This window comes from Trichosurus vulpecula, chromosome 3, assembly GCF_011100635.1.
Source record: "Trichosurus vulpecula isolate mTriVul1 chromosome 3, mTriVul1.pri, whole genome shotgun sequence".
Lineage (NCBI taxonomy): Eukaryota > Metazoa > Chordata > Mammalia > Diprotodontia > Phalangeridae > Trichosurus > Trichosurus vulpecula.
In genome coordinates, this window is record NC_050575.1 from 444,525,013 (window position 1) to 444,537,850 (window position 12,838).

The window sequence follows — 12,838 nt, forward strand, 5'->3', positions numbered from 1 at the left end:
AAGAAAGAAAAAGACTTCAAAGCAACTTTTTGGCTCTGACAGCCTTTGTTCCCATGTAAAATGTATGGTAAAAATGTTTCATTCGCGTGCTTTAAAAATTTCTTTAAAAATAATTGTATTCATATATTAAGTTTCATATCTTACATTTTCCATTCTACCACTTCCCCTTCCCCTTCCCCTCCCAGAGTCACCCCTTATAATGAAGAATTTTTATAAAGGGGAAAAAAGTTCACAACTAATCAACATATCAAAAAGACTGACATTATATGCAGCATCCTCACCTCTCTGGGGACAAGCTTCATCATCATGAGTTTTCAGCATTTACTTTCAATCATTTCTTTGTTGATGTTGTATTTTCTATTTATTTTGTTGTAGTACTGTATTGTTTTCTTTGTTCTGCCTCCTTCACTTTGCATCAGTTTGTATATCTTCTCATACTTCTCTGAACTCATTACTCCTCACGGCACAGTAATACCTCATTACATGCATGTACCACAATTTGTTTAGCCATTTTCTGATCAGTAGGCATCTACTCTTTTTTTCTAGTTCTTTGATTCAGTTCCTAATCGAATGAGATCATATTTGTAAAATGCTTGGCACAGTACCTGGCACAACATAGGCATTATATAACTTCTTATGCCCTTCTCCTCTCTCTTTGTTACTATAAAAGCTTCTGATATAAATATTTTGGTGTAGAAAGGGGTCTTTCTTTTTGTCAAGGACCTCCTTTGGATATATGCCTGGAAGTAGAATCCCTGGGTTTGAGGATATGGATATCTTTGCTATCGTTGTCACAAAATTCCAAATTGTTTCCCAAAATGGTTGAGCCAATTGACAGCTCCATCACCAACATATAGTGTACCTGTCCTTCTGCACCCCTTCTGACATTAAATATTTCCATCTTTTGTCATCTTTGCCAATTTTGGGGGGTAGGAGTTGAAATTTGAGGATGATTTTGATTTGCATATCTCTTATTATTAATGACTTAGAGCATTCTTTCATGTTGTTATTAGTTTGCAGGTCTTTTGAGAACTGTTTATTCATATCCCTTCAATACTTAGCTATTGGAAAATGATTTTTGTTCTTAAATATTTGTTAGTTCTCTATGTCTTTGATATCACACCCTTATCCAGCATATTTATCCAAAAAATTTTTCCCAGTTCATCTTAGTTGCATTAATTTTGCTCACACAAAAAACTTTTCAGACTCAATCAAAATCATCGAATGTATCTTTTGTGATTTCCCCTAGCTCTTTAGCTAAGTATCCACCTGCCTGGCCCAAGCTGTCAACAATGTATGATCTGCTTCTTTTCCCATTTTTTATAGTAGCTATGTGCTTTTTTTAAGGTTTAAGATTATCATTGTTCCTTAGCTCCCAAGCTCTGGTGATTTGTGGAGTGTTCATATGGATTATGATACCAAGCGCTTGGATCCTTGGGAACGAATTATCCCTCCTTTCAAGTATAACCGAGATGTGCCATTTTTTGAAATGCTCGTTCCCACAACAGACACCGTACGCTATGGTTATCTAATGGAAAAACTGCTTGCTGTTAGACATCCCGTCCTACTGACTGGGACCACTGGGGTTGGCAAGGTGAGTGACCTTTGTCTATGAAAGAGCAGCAAGATCATTTCCCCCAAGGCCAGAACAATGTGAGATAACACAGCAAGTCTCTAAGGATGTTGGGCTCAATGGAAAAAGATTTTCAATATTTTGTGCTCTAGGGCACACCTGGAAACTTGATCTTTTTTCCTCCATGGTAGACGCACAACCTGGGCTGCCTGAGTGACAGGGAACCCTGCCATGGGAAGTAGAAGTCTAACATTGTTATTAATGAATAATACTGTTCTGATAGGCACAATGGTGTAGTAGATAGAAAGCCAGCCTCTGAGCTGGGATGACCTGGGTTCAAGTCTTGTCTCTGACACATGCTGACCCTGCGTAAGTCACATAACTTGTGCTGGGGTAGGCGGGGAGGCGGCATAACGGAGAGAACACTGGACATCAGGACGAGAGGACAGGACAGGAGAACATCAGGAAGACCTGAGTTCAAATCTTGCCTCTGATATATACCAGCTATGTGACCATAGGCAAGTCACTTCACCTCTCTCTACCTCAGTTTCTTCATCTGTAAAATGGGAATAATTATAGCACCCACTTCCAGGGTTGTTATTAAATGAGATACTGATCCAGCACTTAGCACAGTGCCTGGCACATAGTAGGTGCTATCAATAATAATAATTATTAATAATAGTAGGTTAATTACATTACTGATAGCATTGTGTTAATGTGACAAGGAACATAAGATTATTAATGAATTATCTCTAATAATAAATGGTATTTCTATAGCCCCTTCATATAAATTGTCATTACTTATTATTGGTATGAATATAATATGATTAGCATGAATATGCAAAGCAGGTCGTTTAACCTTTCAATGATCCAGGCAGCTCTCTTTACACTATATTTGGGCTCTTCACTAGGAAATCCTTACCTTTATGAAATTGGAGCTCTAAACAGCAACAACAAAGTGGGAGGAATATTGCAAAAATTATTACCCATTAAAATCTATAGTCAAATTAGTTTTCCAGCTTATACAGCTAATCCAAGGGTCATAGTTCCAGAGCTTTAAGGGATCTCAGGGGCCACAATCACTTATAAATCCTTGGAAGGATTTTTTAAAAAATATTTTTAATGTCACTACTTTTTTTTAACCCCATAGGACTGACATAGTATTTTATTCACCCACTAAGAAACCCCAAGAGTTAAGAAGCCTTTCAACGTGACCTATCCAGGGTGTCTCAAATGTCTTAGCACTTTAAAAGGGCACTAAGATTTTTGAGACACTAATTTGTGTTGTTTTACGTTGCACAACCTTACTCTGTACCATCCTACTTTTTTCAGGGCTGGAGTGTATTTCCATAATGTCCCACCAATACTTGTCCCTTTCTCCATCCTCAACCCTGTCTTCTTTGGTCTGTGTCTGTTGGCACTGTCCAATTTAATCCCAACATGGTATGGTAGAGTGCTGGAGAACTACGGAAGACCTAAGCTCAAATCTTCTATCTAAACACACACCAACTCTATGACCTTGGGCAAGTCATTTAACCTTGTTGAGCCTCAGTTTCCACATTTGTGAAATGGGAAGAGTGGGCTCGGTGGGCTCCATGGTCCCCTTTGCATCTTAATCCTCTGCTTGTTTACTTTTTCTTAATCATCTTGCTCGCTGATTATGTGATGAAGTATGCGCTTTCCTTTAGCTGGTGAAAAACTTTGTGATCTATTGTGCTAAATCTTTACAATCCATTCACATGCTATTTTCCTTTATCCTTTAAAGTCTGTTGTTGCCCGGGGATTACTGAACAGAATCCAAGACCAGGCTGGGTACGTTCCCGTCTATCTCAACTTCTCTGCGCAAACATCATCAGCGAGGACGCAAGAGATTATCGAGTCAAAACTGGAAAAGAAAAGAAAAAACATTCTAGGTAAAAAGACTGGCTTTGGTTGAATTGATGGTTTCCCCCCCACAAATAAAATAGTGATTAAATCAATACATCATTAAAATAGATGACACAATACATTAATAGTTGTATAATTTCTTATTTTAGTGGAATGATAGCTTAAATTTAAAGTGTCTTAAAGGTTTCCAGAGCACTTTTACCTGCACTGTCTGAGCCTCATGAGAATTCTCTGAGGAAGATGCTTGCCCCCAATTTACAGATGAGAAAACTGAGGGTTGTGTCTATGGTTGTGGGTAATAACGAGCATTTACATGGTGCTTTGTGGTTTCTAAAATGACTTACAATCATCACCCCTTTTATCCTCACAACAACCCTAGGAGGTAGAGGCTATTATTACCCCCGTTTTGCAGATGAAGAAGCTGAGGCAGAAAGCACCTAAATGGTATGCCCGTGGTCACACAGCCAGGATGTGTCTGAGGCAGGATTCAAACCCAGGTCTTTCAGATGCCAGGTCCAGTGCTCTAACCTTGGCGCCAATTAGTAAGTGCCTACTCTGTATCAGACACCGTGCTAAGATCTAGGAATACAAAGAAAGACAGTCCCTGCCCTCAAGGAGCTCACAATCCAATGGGGTCCCTGCCTTCACAGAGATTATAGTCTCATAATGGTATAAGACGTTAACGTAGGTAATTATAACACCCAGTATTACATGCAAAATATGTTTTGTTGTTGTTCGGTCGTTTCAGTCTTATCCAACTCTTTGTGAGCCAATTAGAGTTACAAAACAAAGCCTGAATTCTGAGGTGGAGGGTGTTTAGCAACCAGGGAAGGTTTCATGCAGGTGGCAAATGAGTTGGGCTCAAGGTTGGACAAAAATCCAACAGGAGAGTGAAGGGAGAAGTGCATTCCAGACCTATGAACAAGGAGAGCAAAAGTCCTGGGGCAAGAGAATTGAGGGAGATTATAAAGTCTGTGGAGGGGAGTCATATGGTGAGGAAAGCCTGGAAACCAAGAATGAGACCAGCCTGAAGGAGCCCTCAAGTGCTAGGCAAAGGCTTTGGGACTTTGCTCAGTAGTAGCAAATAATGTGACCTACAGAAAGTGCTTTGTCAACCTGACAATGCTATAAAAATGCTCGCTGCTATAATGATTTATCCTTCTTCAAGGCAATTGGCAGCCACTAGGGACTTTGTAGCAGTGGCTTGACATGAGCAATCATATGTCTCCATCTGCACCCTGGAAGTTTAGACTTGGAGGTCCCATTATTCATCTCAAAGTCATCTCGTCCAGCACCAAATTATTCCATCTTCTCTTCTTCCCCCTTCATTTTCCTGGTCTCTGCCAATGGTCCTGCCATTGTCCCAGCTTCCCAAGCCTTAAATTTCGATATCAGCTTTGATTCATTCCCCTCCTTTATCCCCTAAATCTAAGGAGTCACCAAGCCCCTACTATTCTTTATTAGAAAGGTGTCTCATTCACAAGGCATCTTCTTTTCCCATGGCCACTAACCTGGTTCAGACCCTCATCACTTCATATCTATGGGACAAAGGAACTGGATCTACATGGGGCGCTCTGCTTAGAAATCTACATTTCCTAACTCTAAAATCTCCCCCTTGTGTCCATTCTGTGCACTTTGGTGCCACTTCCATCATGCTGGCCAGTCAACAAGCATTTATTAAGCACCTACTGTATGCCAGGCATGGTACTAAATGCTGGGGAAACAAAGAAGGCAGATGAGAGTCCCTGCCCTCAAAGAGGCTGTGGTTTAATGGGGGAGACTGAGTAAACAACTATGCAAAAATAAGACAAATACAGGATAAGGCGGGGGGCCAGGGGAGCCTCAGAGGGAAAACACTAATATTGAGGACAGGAAAAGGAATCTTACGTGTCAATCCCCTCCTCAAGAACCTATAGTGTCTCTCTTATTATCTACCATATCAAGTCAAAGCTTCTCTACCAGCTTTCAAGGCCTCCGATGATACAGGCCCATAATGTAGTGTAGTGAGCGCTGAAAATTGAGCCAGTCTGTCATGTCTGTCCGTATATCTCTCTGTCTATATGTCTGTCCTCTATTTACCTATCATCCATCCATTATCTCTCTATATTTATATCTATCATCTATCTACCCATCAGATGATAGATATATCTATAGATGTCACCTCTTTATCTACCTATCATGTATCTGTCTATTTATCTATCTATCCATCCATCCATCTATCTATTCTCTATCATCCATCCATTAGCTATTTATATTTGTATCTCTCATCTATCTATATCTATAGATATCTATTTATCTACTTACCATGTACCTTCCTATCATGTGTCTGTCTGTCTGTCTATCTATATAAATTTGATATTTTTCCTTCATTCTTTCCTTCTTCTCTCCCTCTTTCTTTCTTCCTTTTTCTTCCTTCCTTCCTTCCTTTCTCTTCTTTCTTTCTTTACTTCCTTTCTTCTTTTTTCTCTTTCCTTCCTTCCTTTCTTTTTCTTTCTTTGTTTTCTATCTTTCCTTCCTTCCTTATGAAGATATATTCTTTTTTCTTTCCTTCCTTCCTTCTTTTTCTTTCCTTCCTTTCTTTTTCTTTCTTTCTTCTCTTCCATCTTTCTTCCCTTTCCTATGAAGATATACATTTACTTCAAGGTCTTGATGATATACAGACTTCTGGTCATAGGGAAAGCCAGTAGGACAACAGACCAGAGGAGAATTTTCTCTTCTCTCTAAAAATACCATGTTAGTTATCTTCTTCAGTCCTAAGGGCATAGAAGCAAACGTGAAATTCTGATGTGCTTTCGTTTGTCTTGCTTTCCAGGAGCACCAGGAACCAAAAGAGTCATAATCTTTGTGGATGACTTGAACATGCCCAAGTTAGATACCTACGGTTCTCAGCCCCCTATTGAATTGCTCCGACAGTATCTGGATTTTGGTGGATTCTATGACCGAGATAAGCTCTTTTGGAAAGAAATACAGGTGATTTTAGACTTTAAACCATTCAGTGAACAACAAATAGGAATGCTTTGTGTCTGTCATTTTTAGTTAAGATGGGACACAAATTCCCTTTGAATTATTTAAGAAGGGTCATTCAATATGGGTTTGTTGAATAAACAACCTGTTCCTATGAGGTGGGAGATTCATGAGTCCTTGACAATATTACCAGGAAGAAAGCAGGGGCAGCTAGGTGGCACAATGGATAGAGTGCTGGGCCTGGAGCCAGGAAGACTCATCTTTCTGAGTTCAAATCTAGCCTCCGACACTTCCTAGCTGTGTGACCCTGGGCAAGTCACTTTACCTGTTGGCCTCAGTTTCCTCATCTATAAAATGAGCTGGAGAAGGAAATGGCAAACCACTCCACTACCAAGAAACTCCAAATGGGGTCATTAAAAGTCAGACACAACTGAAAAATGACCCAATGATAACAACAAATATACATATTTATGTATGCAGCACAGTGAACTGAACATAGTAAGCACTTAATAACTGCTTCATTCGTTCATGCTCTATCAAGACATAGGAATTATCCTTGAGGAGGTGATTGTCTTGGCAACCTTCCCAGGGGCGACTTTGCAGGATTGCCTTTAAAATTCATGCGCATCCATTATTTCATGCTGACAATAACCCCTGAATATTGTTATCTCCAATTTACAGGTAAGAAAGGTACGGTTCATTTGCGAAATGGCAGCCTAGCCAGGTCTAGAACCTGAGTCTTGTCATCCTCACTTCAGGGCATCTCCTTAGTTGTATAAGAGGATCATAGTCATGAATGGAGGCTGAGAAACAATCATTTTCATAAAAAGAAGGCAGCAGACAAAAGCTGAGCTGGGCCATTAAGTCTGCAGTTGATTTGATTTCCTGAAAAAGAGGGATGCAGCCAGCACAGATCTACTCAACTGCTATTCCAAAGTAATGGACAGAGATTGGACCTGATGTCGGGAACTCCAGAGTGAAGAAGCTCTCTGTACCAAATCAAAGTCGGGGTCTTCTCTGTAACTCAAGAGTGTCCCAGAGCACTGAAAGCTTAGGTGATTTGTCCCGAGTTACACAGCCAGAATGTTTCCAGAGAAAAGACTTGAACCCAGGATCTCCCAGCTTCAAGGATGCCTCTCTATTTTGTCTAAATACTTTGAAATGTAGAAACTATTTTCATAAGTTATCAGCTGTCCAATTAACCAGTTATAATATCTGATTGTTAATTTTTCCAATAATTAGGTACAGATTTCTCCTTTCCCACACACTTTAAGCTCAACAAAAGACGAATTCTTACTTAATTTGTAAGATAAAATTTTCAACTGTGACTACTGTAGCCTTCCAGGATTCTGGAGCCTAAATATAAAAATTCATTTTTGTTTGAAGTGAGTAATTTTGTTTTCTTTGCAGGATGTAACAATCGCATCAGCATGTGCACCTCCGGGAGGCGGTCGCAATCCTGTAACCCCTCGTTTCATTAGACACTTCAGCATGCTGTGCCTCCCAACACCTTCTGAACATATTTTAAAGCAAATTTTCCAAGTGAGTATTAATTTGTTTAATTAACTAAATTAATTTCTAATTAATTCTTTTGATTATTCTAATTAATTTAGAAGAAAACAATGACCTGTCTTCCATGTCAACATACAGTATCTCCAGTTATGAGACAGAGCCTGGGCCTGTGTTTTCATTGGAACTCCCCAGTCAGGAAATTCCCTCTACCAATGAATGCATTCAACACCTCCCATCTCGTAGAGTTGCACAGAGCACTGAACAGATAACAAAAGTCAGGATACCATGTGAACCAAGGTCTTCCTAGTTTCCAGCCAGCTGTCTGCTCCTACCCCAGACTGTTTGTAGAGCTTAGAGAAACTTTGAAAATTTTCTAGTCTAATAGGCTGCTTTTATGTGTTGTGCAGGTTCTGGGGCTCCCTGTTTCACCCTGGCATGCTAGGTTTCCCAGAGGGCAGCTGCTATTTCTCTCCCTCTGGGTCCTAGGGGACTCTGAGGAGCCTGTGGGTGTTTTTCTAGCATTCTAGCAATGAGCTTTCTCCAGCATTATTAGCTGATATCACTCAGACATTTAATTTGCTTTTGGTATGGTTATCTACTGAGGTAGTTTGGTAAGAAAAGCTCTGAAATAACATCCTCTTAAATACTCTGTTACAATTCCCCCACAAGTACATCAGAATCCAACAGAAAGTGGTCTCCACCTTAGAGATCACATGTAGAAAATGGGTAACTCACAGCTCCTCATTGCTACAAATCTTTTCCTTCTTTTTGGGGGGATTCCATAAAATTCTACTTAAGTATGCTATAACCTTCTACTGGGTTTTGTGTAGAGTCCTGAGGCTGCCTTCCCTCAGAGTGTCTAATTTGTACTTATTCGCCAAGCAGATACTGATGCTCTTGCAGGATTGCTACTAGAATGCCAGTGAGAAGTCCAAATCGTCTGGGTTTTGAGGTCCACAAGGCCCTCCTCTGGTCTAGGTGGGAGAGAGAGAGGTTCTTGTCCTCCTTCCCTCAAGCGATTCCCTGACAAGGGCCCAAGTGATTCTGTCCTCCCTTGGATCACCATTGGAATGCTAGCTTGCTATGTTATATAAGACCCACAGGTCATGCACATGTTTCTTCAGCAAATCCCAACATATTTCATTTTTACACTTCCCTTTCTTGATGGACAAGAGTTTTAGCACTTAGTTAACCGCTTTTAATTGGTTCATTAATTCAGTCAGATGGCTAGGCCTTGTTCACACCTAGCTCTTACCTCTGATTGACTAATTCCTGACCGGAGCTTGTGATTATTGAAGGAGGGTTATAGACCCACCCCTTTGAAAAAGAGACAAGGAAACTGAAGCCAGGGAGGGGGAGACATTGGCCAAGGTCATAGGGCTCATATCGGAGCTGGGCCTAAAGCCAACGTCTTCTTTCCCAGCCCAACATTCTGTCCACTCTACCTCACTGCTCCTTATTTTCTTTATATGAGACCAAACTGAACATTTGGGTGTCTGGGAATTTATTGGTTAACATATCTGTTAAGTGGTTGTTTTGTATGGATGATTTTATGTATGGAGTATGGAGTATGGAGTACTGTACTAAGCTCTTTAAGGCACACACAAAAAATGCAAAGTATACTAAAAACCTTGGTGCAGTTTAAGGCTTTTCAAAGCTTATGCCAGGCTCAAATCCATGAGCCAAATGTTAAATTTTCACCGTGAACATTTACACTTTGAAAATGGGCAAATGCTACAAATCAAGGCTTGATTTATTGTTTGGTTGATTGTCTAGACTCAAGAAAATGATGGGAAAAAATCATGCAGATCAGACTTAAAGGTATATCCTACTATACATTTTTTAAAGAGCTGGTTGTTAAATATTTACCAGCACACCCACAAAGTAAGGGTGTGAATGCTGAAATAGTGATTCTACCAGTTGACCAATCCAAAATTCAAGTAGAGAATACTAAAATAACTGAGAATCTTACTCTCTTTTTGAAATCACTGTAATTCTCTCTATATAGACACCAACTAACTAAATGAACTAGTTAAAACACATCTTCCTAGAGCAATAGACAAAGAGGCAAAAGACATGTCCAACACTTAAAATAAATTTCTAAAAGCACAAGCTTCCTCCCACCTAAACACACGCAAATATACAGTTTGAACAAAAGCTTCAGAATGCCAAAGGGAAAAATAAACCCTTATTTCCAACTTGGCTGAAGGAAGACGTATACAAATTAGGCTTTTGTGAGCCAATACTATGAAGATAGGAAAGGTAGAAATTTTGGAAAGCTTATCAGAAATAAAAGCTTTGAAGTTTACATTTTACCCTCATAGTTCAGGCTCCACAAGTATATGGGTAAGGTTTGAAGCAGCTCAGCTGAGACCAACATAGGCATTAGGGTCATTTTTTTAAAATTCGTTGCTTTGGAAGGTCCTCTTATTCAAAGCTCAAAGCTAGGGCTTGAATGACTTCATCCCCTGCTTATTATTCCCATGCTATGCCTGGATCAGATATGAAGAAAGAAGGTAATGCGAATTTTTTAAATGGTGTTTTAATTAGAGAGAAAAGGCTGTTTGCTTACTTTTGATTCTGGTTTAGATATCCGTGTAAAGAGATAAAAATTAAAAGCACAATAAGTTAGTTGATCAGAGAGGAAATCCATAGGTGCCGAGTCAACGTTGAAAAGAGTAGCTATGTCAAACGATGATTTTATGAAAGTCTGCTCCTGAGAAATCGTTCTGGTATGGAAAGGTGATTTTTACATGCATTTGTCCTTTTATCAGAGCTTGAATTTCCTTTTGGTATTTAGGGGAAAATCAAGTTTTGCCTCATAAGCGATTAAGAAATAAATCTCATTTCTTTCCTTGGTTCCTCTTTGTTTCTGATTTTAGGCAATTTTGAACGGTTTCTTATATGACTTTTCTCCAGTTGTAAAGCAACGTTCATCCAGTATTGTAGAGGCTGCTGTTGAAATTTATAACAGGATGAGCGTTGATCTCCTCCCAACACCTGCAAAATCCCATTATGTGTTTAATTTGCGAGATTTATCCAAATGCGTACAAGGTAAGGTATCCTTACCTTCTGGGTCAGCACCACCTCTGGGTCAGCGCCCCCCATGTCATTTCCTTCTGGTTTTCAGATTTCTACATGGCACAAACAAGGTGAATTTGTAAATGCACATCTCTATGGTAATATTCCTTTACCTTAAAAGGTCCTAGAGCAGGGATTCTTAACCTGGGGTCTATAAGGTTTTTAAATTAAATTTTAATGTTTTTAATTATCAAATTAAAATGGTTGTTGTTCAGTTCTGGACCCCATTTAGAATTTTCTTTGCAAAGATACTGGAGTGGTTTGCCATTCCCTTCTCCATCTCCTTTTACAGATGAGGAAACTAAGGCAAACAGGGTTAAGTGACTTAAGCAGGATAGCACAGCTAATAAGTGTCTGTGGCCAGATTTGAACTCAGAAAGATGAGTCTTCCTGACTTCAGACCTGGCACTCTATCTACTGTGCCACCCAGCTGCCCTAAATTTTAGTTAAATAATTTTAAAAGTTATATTTTGATAATATCAAACTGACACGTATTTGATAACTCAATGTAATTCATTACCTTTCTAATGCCATGTATTTTATTTTAAGAACTTAAAAGCATTCTTCTGAGAAAAGTCCATGGACCAGACACTGCCAAAGGGGCCCAAGACACACACACACACACACACACTAGCTTAAGCACCTCTTGTAACAACGATAAAATTTTGGTAAATTTGATGTGATAAAATTATTATAGTGACATACTGCCTAGCCATGGCACAGGAGTTTTCTGTAGTGTTCTCTGCAAAACAGTCCTGGAAAGTGAAATAGCAGGGATATCGTTACTTCCATTATAAAAAGGAGAAATCTGAGACTGATGGAAGAGGTTTTCTTAAGGTCGCATGGTAAATACTCAAGGCAGCCCCTCGATGCAGGTGTCTACTGACACCAGGGCTTTCTCCATTGCTCCGCAGAAGCCATCTTGCTTTGGCTTTCTGCTCCCTAAGCGACTTCTGGGACTCGTCAGTTTGGAAAGCAGGGCAGCCACACCTTGTCCCTTGTACTAAGATGAACCAGAGATATCCACTGCCTGTCTCTTCTCCCATCTATTTTGTCTCTCCGGGAGTCTCCCCTCCTGTGGGTCCTAGAACCCAATGTCATTCCGGAAATTTCAAATCCACAGGTAAAGAACTGTTATAGGTAGGGAGAGGGAGAGAAAAAAGGCTCTGTGCTTTAAAGAATAAATAAATAAAATTAAAACTTTATAATCAAACCCACAGATGTTGTTTTCCTTTTTCATTATTTTTTAAAATTTCTTTTCTTTTTGTTAGGTATTCTGCAGTGTGATCCAACGATAGTCAGGGAGGAGATGCAGATATTTAGATTATTTTGTCATGAATGTCAAAGAGTTTTCCACGACCGCCTGATCAACAATGAGGATAAGCAATACTTCCACACCATGTTAGCAGAAATGGCCAGTAAGACGATGTTTTTGTTTCACTAATATTTTTATGAGATGAGTCAGAGAGATTGTTTTTCTATTAACATAGGCTACACTTAGATCCGGGCTGTCCAACCTTAGGTTATCTTAGGGCCTCATTAAAATAAAATATTTATTCGAGGGCCGCTCCCAGAATAAAAAATACAGTACACTAATAGAAAGTAGGGGAACTTGCATCATCAATATGACAGGCGAAGGCGTGAAGCAGAAAAGCAAACACAAAAAAATAAAGCAACAACACGACAACGTAAAGGTAGGTGCAGACTGACTAGGCTACATCCTACAGACGCGATGCATCCCGCAGATCTATTGAAAATTCCATGCAATATGTTCTGTGCTTAATACTGCTTAAAAACACCAAGGAAAATTAACATCAAGGA

At 39.6% G+C, this 12,838-nt stretch overlaps 1 protein-coding gene across 1 annotated transcript in view; it reads left to right on the forward strand.

Moving 5' to 3' along the window:
* The window catches only part of DNAH6 (dynein axonemal heavy chain 6), a 251,551-nt gene that overhangs the window by 116,287 nt on the left and 122,426 nt on the right, over positions 1-12,838 (forward strand). The window contains exons 37-42 of the mRNA XM_036750156.1: positions 1,373-1,594; positions 3,339-3,486; positions 6,273-6,430; positions 7,835-7,966; positions 10,819-10,990; positions 12,289-12,435. Coding sequence (XP_036606051.1) covers positions 1,373-1,594; positions 3,339-3,486; positions 6,273-6,430; positions 7,835-7,966; positions 10,819-10,990; positions 12,289-12,435 — 979 coding nt within the window. The remainder of the gene's footprint in view (positions 1-1,372; positions 1,595-3,338; positions 3,487-6,272; positions 6,431-7,834; positions 7,967-10,818; positions 10,991-12,288; positions 12,436-12,838) is intronic.